The 23,288-nt window shown below is 40.6% G+C and overlaps 1 protein-coding gene across 6 annotated transcripts in view; it reads left to right on the top strand.

Annotated features, from left to right (window-relative positions):
- LOC120721343 (A-kinase anchor protein 13) overlaps nt 1-23,288 on the top strand; it is a 125,678-nt gene that overhangs the window by 87,507 nt on the left and 14,883 nt on the right. For all 6 annotated transcript variants that reach the window (XM_040011610.1, XM_040011609.1, XM_040011605.1 and 3 more), the window contains 16 exons: nt 1,295-1,334; nt 1,557-1,668; nt 6,105-6,264; nt 9,142-9,209; nt 9,321-9,387; nt 10,030-10,177; nt 10,370-10,482; nt 10,700-10,846; nt 11,878-12,134; nt 12,539-12,664; nt 13,177-13,294; nt 16,485-16,733; nt 16,839-16,915; nt 19,550-19,731; nt 20,580-20,662; nt 20,779-20,967. In XM_040011610.1, the coding sequence (XP_039867544.1) occupies nt 1,295-1,334; nt 1,557-1,668; nt 6,105-6,264; nt 9,142-9,209; nt 9,321-9,387; nt 10,030-10,177; nt 10,370-10,482; nt 10,700-10,846; nt 11,878-12,134; nt 12,539-12,664; nt 13,177-13,294; nt 16,485-16,733; nt 16,839-16,915; nt 19,550-19,731; nt 20,580-20,662; nt 20,779-20,967 (2,136 nt within the window). The remainder of the gene's footprint in view (nt 1-1,294; nt 1,335-1,556; nt 1,669-6,104; nt 6,265-9,141; nt 9,210-9,320; nt 9,388-10,029; nt 10,178-10,369; nt 10,483-10,699; nt 10,847-11,877; nt 12,135-12,538; nt 12,665-13,176; nt 13,295-16,484; nt 16,734-16,838; nt 16,916-19,549; nt 19,732-20,579; nt 20,663-20,778; nt 20,968-23,288) is intronic.

The following is a 23,288-nucleotide window of genomic DNA, read 5'->3' as shown; positions in this document are numbered from 1 at the left end:
TTATAATCCACGTTGACAGCAATAAATAAGACCTTGGCTTCTCGTGTTTCCTACGCAGCACAAGAATCGGATGACCTTTACATAAACTAGCTTTACTTCAGTCTTTTTGAAAAAACTGAAACACAATTACCAGAGAAAGAGGAAAATAATCATAAACACCGCAGGTGAACTGAGGAAGCCCTTTCTTCTCTGCAGATAAATACGAGCCTGTCACCTTTAGTCAAAGACACCGAGGCATTCCTTCCTTTTTCTTATCTGTGCAATATTTCCATTAGCACTGTTCTCTGTCTCCTTGTCTCCATTGCTGGGAACACAGGCAGGCCAAGATTTTGTCCTCATTATCCTGTTTTGGGTTTGACTTTCTTCTGCAGCGCATGCGAGCAGCGCTTTGCATATTTCCGTGTGCGTCTGGATATTGGTAGAAATGATTGTTTAGAGAGAAGCAGCTCGTTGCCTAGAAAAGATGCATGCCTTATGTTTAACTCTGTGCTTAACGTTTGGCACAGAGATTAATTGAAAAACACACATGTTCTGGCTGTTACTGCAGCCAGAAAATCCAGATTTTCAACAATAGAGTCTGGGAGGAGCTACACCCAGCATAGCTTTGTTCTAATAGGATGAGCAAACCAAAAAATATGAAATTTTGCCCGAGTCATCATCCATTGTCCAGCCTTCAATAATTTAAAACTCTATAATTTTAGTCTTTGACTGTATTACAGCCCCTCGTTTATCCCCCCCGTCTCAAAACAGAGCAGTTTAGCTCACTTCCTCTAGAGCACAGAGCTACAGCAGGTGAGGACTGGCCAACCAGGGAAAAATAATAAATACATTTATGATTGTGCTTTTATTTTACTAAAATTATACTTCAATCATTTTTATTAATTATTACTTGAAATTGGCCTCTGAAGTTGGGGATGGCAAAAAATAGCTTTTACACTTTCTGCTGATTGGCTGCCCCTTGCAGTTGTGTGGGGTTGTTGTGTTTATAGTTTCAGCTTTGTGCTTTAGTTGACCATAATGGGGGGAAAAAATCATAATAGGTCACCTTTAAAGGAGATGGTAGAAAAGGAAGTCCTCAACATAGCTGTTGGCCTCCTTTATTCATGTCAGTGGGTTGTCAGTTGTCACACAGCTGTACAAGGGTACCTAAAGTGTTGCATATTTACCTTTAGGGAGCCAAATCTGTAGCTTACTCTCAATTATAATCAGGAAAAAAGTGCGGTCAGCCCCTAAAGACATATATTTTTTTGTTTTTACTATCCTGCCACTCACTTCCTCTCCTTTTTTTTTCCAGGTATGAGGTTTTCCAGCACCTCTGGGTCACTAGCATACAGGTCAGTCTAATCCTGCGCTTACATTTTACCAGAAAATTGTTCTTCAGGCTTTCATTGCTTGGAGGACCTTTTATAGTCCTATAAAGAGCAGTGTGGAGTAGTGGTCAAATGATTCCATAAGACCTTTATGGTGCTTCAAAGAACCATTTCACAATGTGTGAACAGGTATGCTGTGTGAATGCAGCTGCTGGAGATGAAATTAAACCTGTTTGTGTGTTCCAGTATATCAGAGGAGGAGCCTGGGCCTCTGCGGAGTGACACAGAGGGAAAGAGTGTGACAAAAGTTAGCCGGACCTTCAGCTACCTCAAGAACAAGATGTACAAAAAGACCAGGGTGAGGGAACATGGAGTTTTTCTTCTTTTGACTACACTTCACTGTAGTCTGCTTCTTACAGTTCATTCAGTAGGCAACCACCTTCAGTGTTTTCTTACAAGTGTATCCCCTTTGAGCAGTGAGCAGTTAATGCCCAACCACAGTTTTCAAGTATTCACACATATATGAATCTTAAGCTTCTTGTTCTGTTGGTCCCTGACTAGCTTCAGTCTCACAGCAGGGCTGTTATAGGCAGTTCTGGGCTGAACAGTTATAGGTGTGGCACCTCAAGAACTACATATGTTTGTCCTCTTTTTCTTTTCTTTGTTTTCACTACAACTCCCAATAGGTGCGTGGTGTATTAAGCAGGCGGCGATTAGCATAGCAACAACTAAACTACAACCACAAGAATAAGTTGGAGCATACTGTGCGTTTGAGTTTCCTGATGGCAGATGCCTTGCATTCTGATTTAAGTTAAAATAACATAACATTACGAGTGGCTAATTGTCTTTTTATGTCAGGTGTATCACAGACTAACCTCAGGCAGAGCTCCTACTGTGGCTGATAATAGGATCCAGAATCCTTATTAAAGTCTGTTTACGTGTGGCAGCGTAAGCCAATGTTTGCATCAGAACTGAGTCATGCTTTGGTGTTTCAGATTGATGTGCACCCCTTGTTTTGGGAACCGGGTGCAGGCAGGTCGAAGGCATGAATGTAAGATCATGTCGGTCTTTACCACCATTTCAAATAAACATCAGTACAGGAGCTCAGAGATTCTCCGATACAATTGGAGATGCTGCAGGAGTTTGAAAAGATGACACTCTCCAGAGAAAACTGTGGGAAAAACCTCCAATTTCTTTGCTTCTACGCTTATAACAGTGCTCCTGAATCTCGGGTCCTTACTACTCTCTTGAATACCTATCGTTCAAATCGCGATTGTACTTTTGCAGCTTTGCAGTTGGCATGCAAAACAACCAATGAGATGACCATAAACTAGGCTTAACAAATCCTTTCCATCTACTCTACAAACAAATGCATGGCTCTTTCCAAGGATAACATGCAGTAAACCAAACCAATTAAGCTTCACTTTGATGAATGTGTCATTTAGTTTCTATTCTAGCGTCATTATTTTCTCCCTACGCTGGCTTCACTCTATGCGAAAAAGTTAGTTGAGAGGAAGTACTTTTGTTTTCCTTTAAGGAGGTGACAGGAGTTTTTATTTCCTCTGTAGCACACAGGCTTAATAACGCCTGGTCTTCCCTGCCAGCTCAACTGTTTGTGTTTTATGTTTAAGAGCTAACTGATGGTTTTTCTGTAATTTCTATGTTAAGTTTACGTGTTCTTTTTACAAATAAGACGTTCATCATGTTGCAATGCATGCTTGCATTCAGACCACACACTTATGTCAGTTAGAGCTTCCCCTTCTGCTGGAGGATCAACCGTAAAGTAGGAGGTAAAAAATGACAGACAAATGAGCTTCTGAGAACTTTGATGGTCCCTCATGCAACGCCACACAAAAGACTTCCTTTAAAAAGTTCTAAGAACTATGAATAGGCCCCTCTGGTTCAAAAGCTCCTTATATGTCCTGCCTTTGCCCAAGTCATTGTTAGATGCAACTTCCCACTCTCAAATTTCCCAAGCGCCTCACAGCAATGTCTTCTCAGAGAGATAAGCCTCTATGTAAGATGTGGTCAAAGCAGACTTTCTTTCTCCTGCCCTTCGTACTCCGTTAGGGGATCTACCTGCAGTGTCTCCATTCCTGTCACAGGGTGACAATAATATGCTGTTAGTTTGTTGAAATATCGATCAGAATAAGTTACTTTAGTGAAACAATGGCTTCAGCACTATTATGACATGGAAATTATTGTACAGTACTGCATTTAAAAATCACAATGCTCAGCACTGCTCACTTTAAATTGCAGAAGTGGCATTTACTGTATTGCAGTAGCCATTAATATGATTTAGGAATACAGTTGTCTGTATCAAGACTTTAAAACTCAACGGGGTAGCTGTGGGTGCTTAAAAGTAAAAATAATTGCATTCAATCTTCTCCCCAAAAAAGAGGCCTTGGAAGGTATTAAATAGTCTTTCATTTAATTCACAGATTATAAGCAGTAATGTAATTATACAGCATTTTTATATCCAATATATCCAGTTGTGGGCTGTGTGGTAGACCTTACACAGCTATAAACTGTGTGTGATTGTTGTGACAGTATATTGAACCAAAGGACACTCACACAGCACCAGGAAGTACAAAAGGCAAATTCTGTTTTCACTAAAACCACAAATTAACATATTACCTTTAATAGCTATTCAAGGTAATATGTAGTTTACTTCATGATCAAAATTGGTGTTAGATGCTACCTGAAAGTATTAGAAAAGAAAAACGGGCTGTAATGATAGATATCCATGTTTCTGCTGCCAGTCATAGCTGCTTTGATCACAAAGCGTGCATTTAAATTTGTACCATGTGGTGATTAAAGGGTCTGAAATGCCCTGAATTTAGCACAGAGTTTTTATTTCTGATTGGGAAGTGAAATGTCTGTTTGCTTCCTGTAAATATGCAGCCCTTGCAAAGAGACACTGAAGGGTGAACAGGAAGTAAAACAGGAAGATAGAGTTGGTGGTTTAATAATCTCCCCTCTAACCTCAGCCGTCACTTTGCTTTTAAAGCAACAGGATTCTGAAAAGGCTTCCCTCCGCCTGCAGCTCATTGCTCTCTGTCAGAGTTATTGGCCACCGTTAAAGCTTTGATGTTCAAAATGGGTTTGCCTGGTGTCTATTGGCTCTCCTTGGAGCATTGAGATTGCATCTGTAACTGTCAAATGTGTTGAAGAATTGGTAATCTCATTTCTTCCTGTCATTAATAAACCAGAACCAGTTTTAAGGAGGATAATTTGTGTCTTCCTCTTTAGGTTAAACATTGAAAGTCTGACTGTTCTGGAAGGGGATCTAGTTTGTGCAGTTTTGTCACCATGTCTCTGTCAGACTGAAGGAAGGGTCATTGCAGAAATAGCACCTCCCGCAGCGAGCCAGTGACTTCCTCATTCACAGCCTTCCTAATGGAGACTTGCTGGTAGTAGCTTGAGCCACTGAGCCACAACCAGGGATGTTATACAGGAGTTTCCCAGGGAGCCGTGGCTTCTCACTGAGATGGAAAGGTTGGCTGGAGGTAGGCTAACACAGTGCTCTGGTTTCCCAGTTGAATTGTAGTGAAAGAGACTGTCACAATATCATGTTAAAAGGGGCTGGTGTTTTCCTCTGGGCTGATGTCTTTTTCCAGTGAAGTCATTGCCCGTTAACAGTGTGTTTTACTGGAATGTCTTTTTGTTTAAATCTCTGGTTTAGATGTCACTAGTGATTACTTATCCTGTTGTGTATGCTTGCAGCCAAAACAAAGAGTACAGAGAATCATCTTTTTCAAATGCGTTGAACTGCTGGCGTTTTCTTGTTTTTTTTTTTTTTTTTTTGCCGGGCATCAATAGGCGTGATATCAAACAAGCATTCTTGCTGCCATGAAGAACACTTTTTCGGGCCGTTTATTGTGGTTTAGTGCTGGTTAGACAGTTGTTGCAGGAAGTGAGAATGAAAGCTGTGTGTTGTACTGGCTCTGAAACATAGCGTGGGCCAGTCAGGCTTTTGGTATCTTGAAATGGCTGAACCAAATGAGCTCTAGTATGTCAGAGCTTTGTGGTCCCTTCAAACCAAGAGGCCCAAGGCTGGTCATTAAAATGAGCTGGAAAACTGCATTTTCCCATTTCCTCTGGGTTTGGGTGGAGGCTCTGTGATGTAAATCCAAGAGAATGAGAGCTCTGTTCTTCTCTGCATCACTTTATGGGATTGTGATTCAGCTCAGTGTTCAGAGATGACCAGCTGCTGAGGACGATCTCATCCATTAATGCAGAGGCAGCAGAAAGCCCACCCTGTTATGGAAAGGTCATAGAAGTGATTCCCAGACAGTGCGTCTCCGTCACCAGTCATGCATCCTGCAGAAATGCCTCATTCTTCATAAGAGATTTTGAATAGTAGCATTCGAGTGTCTTGAGAAACCAAACGAATACGTAATATGAAAATATGCTGCCCTTTTGGGATAAATGGTCATTGAAGATCTCCACCTCTTAGTCTTCTGTCTCACCTCAGAAAAAATGATTCAAAGTGTCTGAAATTTATTTTAAAGAGTTCCTTAATGAGACAATTTGTTGTCAGGATAAATAATGCATCACTTAATATGCAAACCCTCCCGCTGCGTCCTACATCCGAGTAATAATGTTGCTCTGCAGGGTTCAGATTGGAATTTAACAGAAGCGACTGGCCCAGTGTCAGTGTCTGGTATGTTAGTGGATGCTACACGTCACCACGCTTCACTTCGAAACTTCTAATTGGATGGCAAAGTTGAAGCAATTAGCGAAGTTCAAGGTTGGGTTGTCTTCTTAACTAATTAATTTCCATTTGTGCAGGAAAAGGAGCGAGACAAACGGGAGAAGGACAAGGAGGGCAAGGAGAAGGACAAGAAGATTGTGAACGGTCATGTTTTTACACCAGTCAGCTCAAACCACGCCACCCAGTGCTCCCAGTGCAATAAAGGTTTTAATGGCAAGGATGCGTTCCATTGCACATGTAAGTAACTTTGTTTTTTTTTTCTTTTTGTCTTGTTGGTTTTCTGCAGAGTTGCTGTAGCTTTAAATTATATTAAATCCTAATAACCTTTAATTATTTTATTAGAAGATTTTAATTTCTTATCTGAAAGCACACTAAGCTGCGAGTCGTTTCTGAAAGACGATGCTGAACATAAGGAGAGGAAATGAAAAGATTTCACCAATAAATCCAGGAATATGCATGTTTGAATATGTTAGTTTATGTTTCTTCTCGTCTTTGTCTCTCAACAACCATTCATCCGATCCACTTCACACTTGTTATGTGTGTTACTGAGAACCTAAGTAAGAGTGGTGCTGAGTCTAAAGTTGTTTTGATTAGCAGTTCTCATAGTTTGGCTAAAAGCACAGACTGTATGTAAATGATGGACCACACGTCTATGAAATTACCCAGTAGTCTCTGGATTATGCATTTTGAGGCTTCATTGTTGGTACACACTTGTTTTAAAAAGCCTGAGGTGACCATATTAGGATTAAAAGAGTCAAGTTGTCAGCTAACGCTAGCTATCTCGGTTAGCAAGCTGCATTCCCAAACAAACAGGCACAAATGGCTGCTAAGTTGGTGCTGAGGAGCAGAATTATACAGTGTAGAATTTCTCCTGCCAAAAATGTAGCACAGACTTCTTTGACGGCTGTACCACAAAGCAGGCCGTGTTATTTGTCAGATAATTTTGTTAAGAACTGGCCTAGCAGACAGCTGCCAGCCAAAGCTGTACATGTCAGCGCACCTGTCAATTAAACCAACTTAATATACCAACTTGCCAATTTAAATTTGTTAATTTGAAAAATAAAATGAGGTGTTCACTTTGTAGCTGAAGTTGGGCATTTTAAAATGAGAGTCTGTGTGGAGTGATTCTCGTTTAGCGGCAGCATCTGGGGTTGCTGCTTGGCTAAAAGTTGTTTTGTGTTACCAGCGTTGTTCCCCCTCAGCTGAATTCTACTGATATATTTCAGCTATAAGTTACATTAATTCAAGCAATTTGGTAATAAAAAAGGTAAACACCCGTATCACTGCTAAGTTAATGCAATGCAAGCTCAATTTAATTATCTGGTTTACAGTAGTTTAGTGTTTTTATAGCAATCATGGGTGACCGGCATGACTGAAGTTGACAGTGAGCAAATGGTTAAGAGGTTATTTGGCACCTTTTGCAGGTAGTTCTAAAGCAGGACCCTGGTTGAAATTTTTAAAACAAACATAAATGTATGGAGGATATCCTTGGTGGACTACAGCCTGCCTTATGTGTGATGGGACATGACACACATTTGTATAGCAAGAAAACAGTGTTTCTATGTCAGTTAAACGACACCTTTAGCAGTGACACAGACGCGTGTTCAGTCATTGTTTTCAGAGCAGTAAAGCTATGTTTATATCTGTTAACTTTCACAACAACTGATTTCCTGCATGTGATGCATTTAGGTAATATCTCTAAATCGTAGCTCATGAACAGGAACTGCATGAGTAGCAGAGGAGTCAGACCCTACAGTAGGTCAAGTCAGTTTACTGTAAAGGCTCTGTGTTTACATTTAGGCACTAAATGAAAAGATTTAATTTAAAGAAAAAGTCAATTAGAATTCCTTTATTTGATTATAAAGGACAGTGCAAGAAAACATGAAACACCAACTGAAATTTATATTAGCAGTTAGTTGTGCAGCTGCAGCGAAACTCCCCAAAGAGCTACTTCTAATGCAACCCAGTCAGACTTTGATTACAGACAACAGAACTCTGTTTTTTTGCATTGTTTTTTACTGGAGCGGCAGAGGCAGCCCTAAAGAGGTTCTAGTTTATTGCACAAGTCTTTGGCGCAAGCCCAGAAAAAGCCTAAAAAGGAGAAACAAGCTCTGCGATGGATCACAGCAGACCTCTTGGCCACAATCTGCCTCAGATGCTTCAGACTGGCAAAAACAGCCCCTGTTGTATTCAGTCAGTCTGGTTCAGATTGTTAGAGCCACAGACAGTGTGAGGGAGGTTTGTACTCTGGCTAGTGTCCATTCAGCAGAGGAATACAGTGATCCTTTGTCTCAGATTAGCTGGTCTTATTTGGACGTCACCAAAAAGCAGTAAAAAAACCTAATAAAATCCAGAGGCATGTAAAAAAAATATATCACTGCAGGAAATCAAGGTGCTTTGATAATCATGCAATCTTCTACTTGCTAATATTTTTACAGTGAGACATTTTCAGGCGATAGCTCCCAGCCCTGACAGTGTTGCTGCCTTTCTGACTCGTGCAGCGCTATTTTCTCACCCAGACTAAAAGCGGCTGTTGAAGTAATCCCAGGAACGGAAATGTTGCACTGTATGCATTCTAGCTTGGGTGACTAGGTCTGATAGTGCGTTTGTGGGTTTCACATGTGTGTTGAGTGGACTTCTGTCTCCTGGAAATATGCCCGTATGATTAAATCCTGATCAGCCACCATTTTTTTCCCTCCTTGATGTGAGCATTAAAAATAAAGAGCGAATATTAGGAAAAACTGAGAATTTGAGTTTAGTGGACAGATCAGCCTGTAGAAGAGGTCAAATGTCAGCAATCTAAAACCATGACTTTGTTCTTAAATGGTGATTCGAGAATGTTTACATGATTTAAATTTTCCCATGCAATTCGGTGGTGACGTGCGTGTGTGTCATATCTGTTTTTTTTCCCCCCATCGTCCACGAGCAGCATTACCCCTCGATTGCATCACATGCTTTGCTCCAGTCTGGCTTTCATTAGCAGGCTGGTGGAGTTTCCTGGCCGGCTATGAAAAACCAGTCAGATTTTCTAGCCCCCACTTTTCCGCACACCCTCACATGCCCCACCACCACCACCATCAGGCTAACAGTATTCACTCCTTCTTTTCTTTCCAGACTGCAATGCTTCCGTCCACAAGGGCTGCAGAGACAGCCTGGCTGTTTGTGCCAAGGTGAAGATGAAGGTACAGCTTCCTCGCAGTTACTCCTCCACCGATTCTGTAGTACTCTGCTGTCCCGAAGCCAATATCGATTTTCTTTTCATTTATGCTTTTTCTCACCGTTTCTCTGCTTAGTTGCCCAACCAGCAGTTTGCGGTACCAGATTCGAGCTTGTTTCCTACAGTAACGATGAGGAACAAACGTGAGTGTGAAACCAGCTCAAGATTGCCTACACAGTTGTCACAGCCAGTAATTATTTGCAGATTTATCGCCAAACTTCTCTGATCCCCTAATAAGAGGAGATTGAAGGGTTTTTGTGCACATTTATTTTGTTCTGATAATTACTTACACTAAAGTTGGCAAAAAGTGTAGCTTTTATCTACACACCGTGACAGAGTGCTTCTTTGGGGTTGTTCTTAGGACCAGAGCTCAAAGTGTTGCTCCTAGAAAATTCAGCCACACACACACACACACATACACATAAATATGATTTAAACAGATTTAAACTGTTAAATTAGTCAAAGGACAAAACCTTTTTTCCTTTGAATAGAGAAGCTTTGTGCTGTCTGAAGTCTCCTAATAAATTATGTTTAAGAAGGTAGACAGTCTGTGAGGAGAGAAAAAGATGGACTGTATTTGCCAAAATACAGTCGTAAAACCATCGATTTTACCTGTCAGTGATTTAGCTTTTTAAATTTAGCATTTGGAAGCAATGACTTGTCATGAAACCGAGGTTTCTAACTATACCAGAGGCCCCAAAAAGTCAGGATAAGTTAGGATCTCCTGCTGGTTTTGAAAAGTGTTCAGATTATTGTTGTTGTAATCTAAGTTTGCTCTGGTCCAGCTGGTGGGACAAAGGAACGCCCCTGGTCGGCCATCTTGCCCCCTGAGGACCATTCCACCTTAATGATCCCATCACGGAGACACACCAACATCATGACTTTCACGGGAAACAACCTCTCCAAGAGTCTCTCAATAAGCAACATTGCTGGGTGAGCTGCTCTGTGTGTGTGTTGGAGTGAAATGTTTCTGTACTTAATCTAATTTCATTTTTAATAGTTTAGTTTTTAATGCATTATTTGACCCCTGTACAATGTGTTTAAACAGATATATGGGTAACTGTGTATGGCCTGTTACAAAGACAACATTAATAACGTGAATTTTATTATCGTGTCTCCATTCAGTCCGGTGTTTGACGAGATGCCCATTAAAGGTCTGCGGTATCTCTCTCAGTCCACCGACTCGCTCAACAGAACCAACCAGGTCACAGAATCCATGGAATCACTTACTGATGAAGGTTAATAAAGGCACACACACACAAATTCATTTTCCACGTTTTTTAAGTTAAGCTGGTTTAATGTGAAAAAATAATTACTTTTTAAAAAATAAATAAATGATTAATGCATATACTGCACCGAACAGAAACTTAATGTGGTTTATCCAAACCTCTCACCTGTAGATTATCGTATAAATGGAAGTTAGTTTTATTAATTCAGGCTGTGTTGTTGACTCAGGAACAGAAATGATGGACGGGCAGCTGATGGGGGAGTTTGAGGCCGAGGCCAAAGAGCTAGAAGCAGACTCGTGGAGTTTAGGTGTGGATCAGCAATACCTGCAGCAGCTGGACAAAGAGCTGGTGAAGAGACAAGATGTCATCTACGGTAATCACCACATATAATACTCACTGCAGTAACTTTGATTAAACGTAATTTAATCTGAAGATGGTAACTGGCAAAGCAAGGAAAGGTAATCGTTTCTTAAATGGAGAAGCAACATTTTTAATCAAGCTCATTCTTGGCCTGGTTTCCTACATTTCTGTGTGTCAGCTAGTGAGGAAGCATCTAGTAAAAGTGGACCAACGTTATTTAAAGCAGACAAAAACTCGAGAAAGGAGGTAACGCCTTTAAGCCCAGGATTAACAGTGTTAGATAAGATAAAAATGTCACTGCTGTTTCATCTGTGTCATTGTTATTTTCATGCCTGATGGACTTTGTTTAAGGGTGAACCTACAGTATTTTAATTGGGCCCCACTTAAGGACTTTCTCCTGAATGTTCTTCAGTTGTATCTACCAGGCTCTGTGATCTAATATGGCTTTTTTTTACCTGATTGAAATGTGCACTGAGATACTCTTAATGCGACTGAGCTGATTTGAATCTATTTGTAGTCAAATTTTCTTCGTATTCCTTTTACACGAGCTATGCAGTGACCCCTACCACTGTAGTTGCAGATCAGTTGCAAAGTTATGAACTCTATAAAACTCTGTGCACCTCTGATACGGGGAGGGTATAGATGTATTTGAATAGCAGGTGGTGTATGCTGGTGGCTGTCATTTCAGCTTATTGTGCACCTCCAATTTCTTTTTGGGTACCTGCTGGAGGCATGAGTCTCTGCAGGCATCTTATGATACATGAGTGCAGGGATTCCCAGATGGCACAGATTGCTGCAGCAGTTTGAAAATATGAGAAAGTCTGCAGAAAACTTTGGAAAAACCTCCATAACCACTTTGTTAGCGACTACTTCTTTTCCTGTTCCACCAGTGAAGCTGTTCTCTTTCTGAGCTGTGAAACCTGTTATTTAGGTGAATCATGCAGGGAATCACATACAAGTGGAAATGGCGATGGTGCGATGCTGATGTTATATGTCAGTGACTATAACGGAGGCTTAAGTGTCATTTCCCTTCATGTCCTGCAGAACTGATGCAGACAGAGATGCATCACGTTCGGACGCTGCGCATCATGTCAGAAGTGTACAGCAAAGGCCTGCAGAAGGAGGTTCAGCTGGAGCCGCAGATGTTGGAGAAGCTCTTCCCCGTTCTAGATGATCTACTTGAGCTCCACACACAGCACCTCCTGCGCCTCCTGGAGAGGAAAAAGGAGAGCCAGTTAGAGGGAAGAGTCTTTGAAGGAGGCTTCATCATCAGCAGGATAGGAGACATCCTGGGTAGCCAGGTGAGAGGGGGCAGGGGCTGGTTCAAAATTCATTTCTATTCTTTACAGCTGATTTAACACAAGCTGGTTTTACAGAAAACCTAAAAGGTAACATGACTGTTTATTTTACAGAAACGAGATGTTTTTCTGAAAGGTTATCGACAGAATGCATGTGTGTTCATGGCTGTTATGAAAAGCCTAATGTTGATTTTTTTTTTTTTTTGTTCTCGTCTAAGTTTACACCTCCAAAGTAAATTTACACAATCTCTGAGTCAAATATTGCTCCCACAAATCCCAAACATTTGTCTCGACTCACGTTTGAAGTTCTGAAACTTTGAAAATAATGTTAGCTTTTTAACCTTTATTTATTTCTGCTCTACCAACATTAGTTTTTGTGTGCTTACATCTGTCAACTCCTCCTCTAGTTTTCGGGATCAAATGGTGAAAGCATGAAGAGGGTTTACGGAAGATTCTGCAGTCGCCACAACGAAGCTGTTAACTTCCACAAGGACCTGCTAACCAAAGACAAACGCTTCAAAGCGTTCATCAAAGTAAGCGTCAGGCTTCTCTCGCGGATTTATCAAGTGTCTGTCACACAGCAGATGAACTTTCCGGAGAAGCCTCTTTTCATGCTTTTTGATGAAAACACATTTTTCTTCAGGATGTCTGGCTTTCCAGACACGATTGTGTTTGTTGAATAGAGTTCTGACATTGTTTTCTCTTGTATGGAAGTGCTTGAAGTAGCGTTGAACAAAGAGCTTGTTCTTATTCTGTGTTGCTTTCCTTTTAGTTGTATTATTTTGCATCTGCAGTTCATTTCAATCAGGGCATGTGCCGGAGACATTTGAATAAAAGCTGTATTACCCTCGAGGCAGTTTATTTTTATTATAGAAACGCCAGCGCTCGCCGTCATAAACAATAACAATAAACACCCTCTCAAGTACTACTGCTGTATTGTTCTACGCCAAATGAGTTTTGCAGCTTCTCGCTGGTTATGTGAGACCCTGCCACCTGTTGTGTGTGGGCATGTTTTACTAAAAGCACCTCTTGTTTATTCTTTCAGAAAAAGATGAGTAGCAGCATTGTGCGGAGGCTTGGCATCCCAGAATGCATCCTTCTTGTGACCCAGAGGATAACGAAGTACCCCGTGCTGATTCAGAGACTGCTGCAGCACACTAAAGGTTATTTTCATGTTGGCCTTTTTTCACTGTTTTTACTTTGTCTATAAAACTGGTAGAAACAAAAGCACGAACTTGGTTCTAATTTTTCAGATGCTGGATTACTACAGGTTGCTGCTGCAGGCTAAATATACTGAATTTCTTATTAATCGATATATTTATTACACATTTTCAATAAACTAACAAGCAAAGCAACTTCAAGAAACTAACAAAGACAAAACAACCAGAAGGTTTCCTAATCGAGTATCACTTTGTAAGTTTGTTGCTAGCGAACATTCCAGGTTGCAGTTGCCCGAATAAGGCCCTAATACCACCAAAATATGCAAATTCTCATGACCATTGATCAACAACCACTGATCAAAGGAGGCCATTTTCGTGAAAAGGGAAAGACCATGTCTGAATCGAGGAGGGGGCCTAAGGGTACATCTGTCACCATCTCACAATGCTGTGATTGCAACTCATGGCCATGGCCTGTTGATCAATGGTCATGAGTATTTGCATGTTAATGATCAAGGAACTGCCCTCCCAGCCCATTGTTCCTTCAGTGGGCTGGTTTCAGCCATTATGCAAATGTACTGTTCATAAGATTGGGGAATCCTGCAGTCAGGTCACTTGGATAAGTGACGAAACGTTTCTTCCACTGACGTTACGTCCAGATGAACAGAATCAACTTTTGGGGATTTACTTACCTGCATGATTGAGTATGCATCAAGGCCCTAATGTATTTACTACCCTTAAATATGTTAATGGTAGCTGCTTCAGTCGGTTGACCTGGTTATTTCCATTGTCGCTTATAAAGTCTGTGGTCTGGTCACCGCGTTCCTACAAGTTTCCTTCCTATGTGGATGCTGCTTAAATCTTAATTCCAAATTTCACTAAGTTTCACTTAGTGCAGAAAAAAATGTGTGAATTTAAAGTTGGAAATTTAAGCAATATAATTAAGTCATTTTTCCCATTTCAGTTTTGGCTTTTTTAATTTTAGAACTTTTCACAAACCAAATACAATATTTTCTTTACATCATTCTCTATCATTTATATATTTATTTAGAGAGTTTATCTACAGTAATAGTTATCACATCACCTTTATCCTGAGAATAGAAAATAAACTCCTGGAGTACCTCATTATTAATATTTTTCCTGACAGCATTCGGCTCCGTTCGTACACTGAAAAGCCGCCCACAGCAGTGTGCCGTTTGTTTTAGGAAACATCCTGAAAAGTACAATTTCTCGCACACAGTTTCATATATTTTGAGAAAAATGAGACATGTGCTGGATGGATGTTTATAGGATAATAGATCAAGCACACTTTGAGGAGCTGGAATATTTCACACCATATTTATATCTGATTTAAAGCAGCTCTCATCAGCTGGCCTCCCACTGTGTGCATTCTCTCTAATCCCTCCCCAAAGCCTGTTTATAGTTCTATGTGGGATGGGGGAGCTCTGCCTTAATCCCCAAGGTGCTTTAAGAAGAGTCTCTCCTGCCAACTCTGATATGTACTGAGAGGAAATAACACAGTAGAGTCACAGTTTGAGATTATATTTTCTTGCTTTGGAGCACAGACATACAACGCAGGAGGAAAATATTCCACTTTAGGGAAGGATGTTGCATGCTGAGCCTAAAACTCAAGAGTGTTATATAGAGTACAACAAGTGTGCATTCGGGACAGTTTGACTGGGGTTTTCCTCACTTTGCAGACTTAAAGGGCACTCGTGACTTTGCTGTAATCCTTAGAGTACCCCAGCGGAGACTCCATGTTTCCTGACTCACGGCAGACCCTGATATTTCACTCCTTTGTTGTTATACTTTAAAAAACAAAATCCCAGTACTTTTCTATAAATAAATGTTAAGCTTGAGTCACTTGACAGTGACTCAGCCGCTGTCAAGTTAATCAAGGCTTTTATGTGCGCACTTTATTTAGATAACCAGATGGCTTTTGCAGCTACGCTGATTAAAAATGTATTTCATTAGAAATAATTCCATCCTCGTTCTCTTTCCTGCTGAGCATAAGCTGAAACTGATATGTATTGGGTGTGTGTCCACTGCATGAGTCTATCGCCAGCAGCTAGTTAGCAGATAATGCAAAGGAAGCGGTATCAGTCTTCTTGTCCAATTTGCTGCAAAGAAATTAAGTTAAATATTTGGATTTATAGAGTAAGGAGCATAGGAGCATTTTGTAAAAGAGAAAATGTAATATACACATACAGTGGGTGCTCTTATGGCTTGAGTCCCCTTAGAGTAGAGGGTCTAATTCAGCCCACAGGTTGGCTTTGCGAAGTCATCAATTACTACGGTTTGTGATTTGTGGTGTGCACATGGAGGCATAAGTACAGGGGAATGAAAAAGTCTAGATAGCTAAAAAGTTTTTCTAGGTCTAAACAAGTTATTCTGTCTGTCCGTCCTTCCATCCAACCATTTTCTTCCGCATCAGGGGTGACGGACAACCATTCGCATTCACATTCACACCTATGGCCAATTCAGACTCACCAGTTACCGTAACTCCATGTGTTTGGACTGTGGAAGGAAGCCAAGTATGTGGAAAAACCCACATGGGGAGAACATGCAAAATCCATACAGAACGACATATTTATTTTAATCATCGAGTAAAACACTATTGTTTCTTAATCACAAATATCTGTACATTTTGTGCTTTTCAGGCACGATCTCTAAATTGTTCTGCAGCGTTCTCCAAAATTAATATAACATCAAACGGCAAAATAGGGAATGATGTTAAAGCTACACTGAAGGTATTCTGGCTCCAAGTATTGCTCGAACATCTTACTAAGAAACTTAATGATCATTTTAATTTGCTATATACATACTGTAAATGAAGGTTTTTCATTAGACATGTACAAGAATTAAAAACAAATTATAAGATGTCTTAGATGTCTCTATAATAATATGTGTGACTCACTGTGACCAACCATAAAAAAGCTTTCAGTACTCTCTTCCAGTGAGTGTAAATGCAGCCACGGTTAAAATACTGAAATGAGAAGTAAAATGTCACTTCATCGTCTGCCGCACTTAAACGCCACCTGTCTGAGCCGTTCAGGGTTAAGTGTGTTAGATTGGAGTCATTAAACTACCAAATGTAACGGTGCTCCATTTTTGCTTCAGCTGGTTTAAAATCACATTCCTATGGTAATCTCTTGTAGAATAAATTTTCTAAAATCTTGTCACACGTCTAACACAGAGAGCGACGAAGACTACTTTGACCTGACGGAGGCTATTCGACTCGTGAAGGAGGTGATAGCGGCGGTTGATAGCAAGGTGAACGAACACGAGAAAAGACGGCGCCTGAAGGAATTTCACGGTCGTATGGACAACAAGTCGATTATGATGATGAAGAACGGGCAAATTTTCGCCAGGGAGGATCTGCTTAGGAGGCGGCTGATCCACGATGGAGCGCTACAGCTGAAAAACACCCAGGGAAGATTAAAGGGTGAGGAGTTGGGGATGGGAAATTTGTTAGTCTTTTTAGGGTCTAACATTTTGATGTATTTAAACTAATCCAACAACAACTGATTTTCTTCTGGTCGTCTTCCAGAGGTTCATGCTCTGCTCCTATCAGACGTCTTCGTCTTCCTCCAAGAGAAAGACCAGAAATATGTCTTTGCCATGCTGGTAGGTCATCTCTTTCCCTCTCCTTTGCCCTACAGTTATGAAGAACTCATGAGTGCTGCCAGAGATGATGCTGTCATATTTTCCTCTCCCACTGTTGTTGCTGTTAGCAGGAGCTGCCCTTCTTAGCTCTCCCATTGTGAAATAATGCCTGCCTCTTGCTAGCACGTTAGCTGCACCTAATAAAGCTTATCTGGCCCTGGGCTCCTTAACCCAGCTGTGATAAATCATATAGGTTTGAGTTGTTTTTTCCATGTTTACAGGACTCACAGCTTCATGGCATGCCACACTCTCTCTCCCTCTCTCACACTCGCAGGAATGGAAACAGAGGCAGGCTGGTGGCTTAATAATCACATCCATCAGTAAAAAAGAAAAAAAGAAAAAAAAGCCTGCAATGTTTGAGTTGGAGCTGTTGACATTAGAAAGGGGAATAACATGTGGTTTGAAATGGATGGCAGCCATGTGGAGAGGGTTTGTTTTTGAGAGTATAGGCATCAGTTCTGTGGATCAACAAGAGTACATGCAGCTACTGTAGCAGGTCGTAGATCATCACCACCTTTACAGGAACACAGACCTGTAGAGCTAAAAGAGAATGGATGATAGGAAATAAACAAAAAGACGAGGAGAATCTAAATGTTTTCAGCTGAAACATTTGGAGCTTTATTACCAAACCTGCATATTATAGATTTGGCTCCATATTTTTGTGTTACATATATTCAAACTGCTGTTACTTAGTAACAGTGATTAAGACAGGGGAGTATTGCCTTGCCTCTGTCAAAGGCCTGAACAACTCAAAGCTGAGAGGTTTGACAAAAGCATAAAACAAGAAGGAAAAGCAAAAGATCTTTCGTCATATTTGCTTTAACTGTACAGCGCAACCTTCCGCTGTGACAATGGCTCCAAAATTTAAACCTGCTTTTACTTCATTACTCTGAGGCTGGCCTCAAAGATGCTCTCTTCTGTCCGTGGCTCCATATCTTTGCTGGAATGACGATTCAAACATCAAAATGACAGCAGAAATGATCGACTTTGAAAGCAGAAATTGTCTCTTAGGAAATTGTTACACACTCAGTAAATACACCTCAGCTTTCTATTTTGTTGCATTCAGTGCTCTTAGCTTGCTGGCGCACAGATGTGGTGGCCATGCTCTATTCTATCTAGTGTGATGTGTGCATCATCACCACAGCTTGAAGCTGGAAGCCCAAAAATAAACAAAGCTAAAGTGCTTTTTTCTCATGGGTTGATGGGGAAAAAAGTTACATAAACTGCACAGGAATGGTAGCCATTGTAGTTCAAACTCACATGTAATTGGACAAATTAGCAGCATGTTAAACACTTTCAGTCAGTGACTCCCTAAAGCTTGGAACCAATGCTCATCACACAGAAAAGACTTCCTCTGAAATATTTTTCCTGGTTTCTGTCTTGTCTTCAGTTGGGTTTTTGTTTTTGTGTTTTTGGAGTCCTTCTGCTTGGTTGCTTTCCTTTGCTATGGAAAGGATCCTGTGATCATCCACTACTGCTCTCTTCTGTGGACATCAAGGCCTTTTTATGTAGCTGTGTGTTCTTTTTTTTCCCATCCACACGTAACAAAGCTCTTGATCTGGTCTCTTGTAATGTTCCCCCTCTTTCTCTCTGTGATGCGTTAGTTTTGCTTTTGCAGCTTAAAGATAGTATTGCGAGCTCTTCTGGGTTGCATGTTGTGGGATTTCTGAATGCAAATGCCACATCTAAATCTCCAGACCTTTTATCGGTTTAACTGACAAAGAAGTGTCTGAGAAATAGCCCACATAAGTTCCTGCAGACTGACGGCTGTTGATAAAGGCTGCAGTTAGCAGTTATTGCAGTATTTTTGGTGAAAGTATCCAATTAAAGGTGACAATTTGCATTTATGTTTAGGTGACTGATGTAGGAATGCATAGTTCCCCCCTCTTCATGTTGAATGTGGAGTGTTTTTAGTGCAAACTCAATCTTTCTGTTCCACTTGTTGTGCTGCATCAACAACATTTTTTTCCCCTCTAAAATACTTGATTTGGTTTAAACTGTAGAACGTGTGCTGTGGATTTTCTTCCTATTGTTTACAATGTAGTCACACCAGGAAGACAAACACACAGGAAAAAAACTCAACCTATTCTTTAAACCTCAGACAAGTGGTTGGAGAAAAAATGTAGGGATGTGGTTACAGCTTTGGAGTTTTACTAGTTTGAAAAGAAATGATGCAGTGGTTTGTGGTGTACTAAAATGTGCTTTACAGTGTTGGCACTCTTAAGAATGCAAGGTTAGCAGAGGCTCTGTGAATCAGCCGACAGCCATGATAATCATAAAATTAGCCAGAATGTCAATTTGGCTTCTTCTTTTCTCTTTATTCCATATTTTTTCATTCTCCCCTTTGTGTCTGTGATCCCTATCCATCCCTTTGTCTTTGTTTCTCTTACGCTTTTCTCCTGTAATTATCCTTTTTCCTCCTCTGCTTTAGCCCACCCTTCTTCCTGCCTTTTCCATCCTCTTCCCTGATCCTCACCATTTGTTTTCCCTCCACCCCCTTTCCTCCCTCCTGGCCCTCCCCTTATCATCTCTCCTCTCTCTTTTTTTTCCCTTCTCTTTTTTCATTCTCCTCCCATGTTGCCTCTCTCCCTGCAGGATCAGCGCTCCACCGTGATCTCCCTCCAGAAGCTGATTGTCAGGGAGGTCGCTAACGAAGAGCGCGGCCTCTTCCTCATCACGGCAGGCATAGAGAAGCCGGAGATGATGGAGGTCCTGGCCAGCTCGAAAGACGAACGCAACACCTGGATGCAGCTCATCCAGGAAGCCATGCAGTCTATGTGAGTAGAATTCATGTCAGTGTTTTTATTTTAAAACATATGAAGACTAAATATATTAATGTACTTGACACACAATTATTTTTGCATCTTGTAATCTACATGTAAGAGCAAGCTTAGACCCCGATCTTTTCTGGTTTACCATAACCTGCAACCTCTTCCGCAGAAGAAACTCCACTGTGCTTTACATTAAGGGCTCTGTCTCTCAGAGCTCATCACCCGTCCATCTGTGATGTAAACCACGAGTTAGACCAAGCCCAGTTCTGTGGACAGAGCACTGTGCTGTCAGGAGGATTAGCACTACTCTACCTGGGGATAGGATGTACTCAGGGACAGTCTAATGCTGGTTTGGCTTCAAGGACAGCTCGCTATAAGCAGAGGATTATTTGAATGCAGCCAGTGGGAAGGAGAGAGATTAGGTACTCTGTCTCCCTCGCAGTCTGACTTCTGCCAAAACACAAATGGAGATCATGCTATTGGCAGAAATGAATTTTTTTTTTTTAAAGGCTATGGCTTCTGTGTGTTTTTTCTCTTGAACTAAAAACACCATGTGTTCATGTGCCTCAAACTTTTGGGAGACTTGTCTGTTGTCCTGTGGGACGGAAGCTAATGGTTCTTTTCATGACTCGTCTTTTTAAGAAATCTGTAAAATGTTGCAAATTAATGAAAATGTTTCAGAATACTGTTTTTAAGTTTTTAATTACCAAAACTTTAGTGAATAATTTAACTCCAGTTAATTGATTAAACACTTGTACACTGTAAGTGATGTAGATTTCTGGTTGTTTGTTGGTCTTTAATCCTGTCTAATTTATGGGATGTTGTACATCATCTTTATTTTCTTTATTGGACAGGGACAAGGATGAGGATGAAGGGATTCCCAGTGAGACAGAAGATGACAAGAGACAGCTAGAGACTAAAGCAAAGGAAATGAGAGGTGAGAGAAATCTATTAAATTTGTTTGTATGATAGCAAGCACACACACACACATTTGCCTGAGATTTCTCACTGTTTGTCTTTGTGTCTTCCTGTCTGTCCGTCTCTGCTGGTCAGAACTGTTGAGGCAAAAGGATACAGAAATCATGTCTCTGCTGGAGGAGAAGGTGCGGCTTTTCAGAGGGATGTGGGAGGGCGTGAGCCCAGGCGAGGAGGCCTGTCGGCAGGTCCAACCTTTCTTCAGGTCACCCTGCAGCCTGGAGCCGCCTGGGGGGGCGTCCATCATGAAAGATGCCCTGCAGGAAGGTAAGAAAGACGGGTTTCTAAGATGTGTGCTGTGGATGCGTCATTCATTGAATATACTGAGAAATAAATTTGAATGAACGAAAAAAAAACACAGTGAGAGGCTTGTATACTAACATTGTTACACATTGTTAGTATGTGGCATGTGTCATTGCTGCCTTATGAACATAAAGTACATCTTACACATGTTATCCTGTTTACGTTTTTAAATTTTATCATCTAGGCAAACTTAAAAGATTATAAGAAAGGTATGTAAAAGATTGAGTGGGTAAGTGCGATATCCTGAAGTTGTGTTTTTAAGCCTTAAACGAAGCGTTTTCGGCTCCTCAATCAGGATACCTATGGCCTAATCATGCCCAGCCCTTCATTGTCTGTTTTACTTTAAATGACACCACAAGTTAGAAAATAAACATCAGATATAAATCAGATTGCAATTACTTGCAAACCTTCAAACCTGTCACAGTGGTTGCAGTCGGTCTGAGTCAAATTGTAATTGTGTGGAGACAAGTTGCTTCCCACCAGGCAACCTGTGATCAAAACTGATCGCATGGTGACTGAGGATGTTGTACGCTGCAACTACTTGCAATGAATCTCTGACAGCAAAAACATTCAATTGAATCAATGGGCAACCACTGATTTATTTATTTTTTCCTAGTTGGAAGGAGGGTTTCTTCCTATTTCTAACTCTGGTGTGACTGAGCTATTAGCATCCACTGTGGTGGGCGTCTGTACTAGACATCGGGCAGACGTGCTTGTCAGATCCTCAAATCACCTCAACTGGCTCCTTTCGATGTGGAAATGTAGCAGCTTTTCTCTGAGCCCCTTGCAAACGACTGATCTCATCAACCTGTCTCTAAGGGACAAGCCACTCTGCCTTCGAAGAAAGCTCATTATTGCTGTTTGTATCCACAGTCTTTCGGTCACTATCCAAAGACCATGACTATAGGTGAGGATAGGGAGGCAGGCGGACCATTTTTTTCCCTCTTAGTTTTTGGTCTATTCTCCTTTTAGTGAGGTTTGAGTTCTTAACACCAAAGCGGTCCTAACATTTGTAAATGACACCTTGAGAATAAAACAGGGTATTATAACATCTCATTGAAGAGAAAGCACTGACTCATTCATATGTATAGCTAATTTCAATTATTAACCAAAACTTGTGTCATGACGTGAGGCATAAAGCCATCTGCTAAAAATAGCACCTTATTGTTTTTCATCGATTATTACATATGGACAGTTCTGCCCTCACTTTTCACAATAAAGTTCCGATAAATTTTTTCTACCACACATTTTTGAGGCTGCAGGTGAAAAGGATACACTTTGGCAACCACATGGAAAAATTCACTGTAAAAAAATGTGAATTTCAGTACTTTTTGTATGTAAGGAGTTTATAAACAATTTGTATGTAAAGAAAACTTGTTTATTCGTTTTAATTCTTCTGATGAGAGCCTACCGTGTTATTAATCCCTAAGGAAATGATGTAATTGAGTATGTAATGAGCTCAGTAGTTGGATCCCTTCATAGCCCGAGAGAGAGATTCAAGTGTACAGCAAACATTAAAGGAGTCGGGATGCGTTTTGAGATTTTACTCCAGCGCTTGTTGGTGCTTTGGCAGTGTTGTTCATCAAATGTGTTAGAAGAAAGCGGAGAGGTGAGCTCAGAGCAATTACTGTATCCTGTGTTAAAGGTATTGAAATATATGTATGTATAGCTTTCACTTTACTTATCATTTGCACTGCTTTATTTCAAGTGTATGGGTTTACTTTGGATTTTACATGATACAGTCTAACAACAACATGCAGGGATTTTGCAGGTGCTGCAAACTCGTGAATTTTAAGATGATGTTTTCAAGGTTTGAAAAGTGCTTGGATTTTGGATTAAGTGCTTGAAACTGTATTTGCATTACTTTAATGGGGAATTGCCGTTTGAATATTAGACAGTTTGCTTTTTAAATAATTGAACAGAATAAATTGGAGAAAGTTTAATGACGTTTTTTTTCCATGTGTACCCTTTGAGAGATCAGTGGGTTGGAGTTTGTTATTCTAATAAGCATTAGCGTGAAAGCTGTAAATGCAAAAAAGATCAAGCAGCCAGGAGAGTTTTAGCTCCTTCCTACAGTCAAAAATGGAAGCAAATGATTGCATAACCAATAATCAATCACAGTGTTTATTTAAAGAACTTTTAAATAACATTTTAGATATAATTAATGACCAAAATTCTCATGGACATATCCATCTGATGTCTGATATCTATTAGTTGAAATCAGGTAAGACCGCAACACAAATAAAATTTCTAGGATTATCCGCTTCCTATCTTTCCATTTCCGT

The sequence above is a fragment of the Simochromis diagramma genome, unplaced genomic scaffold (assembly GCF_900408965.1).
Source record: "Simochromis diagramma unplaced genomic scaffold, fSimDia1.1 OVJJ01000603.1, whole genome shotgun sequence".
NCBI classification, from domain to species: domain Eukaryota; kingdom Metazoa; phylum Chordata; class Actinopteri; order Cichliformes; family Cichlidae; genus Simochromis; species Simochromis diagramma.
The sequence above is the reverse complement of the archived record's forward strand: the minus strand, read 5'-3'. Positions and strand labels throughout refer to the sequence as shown.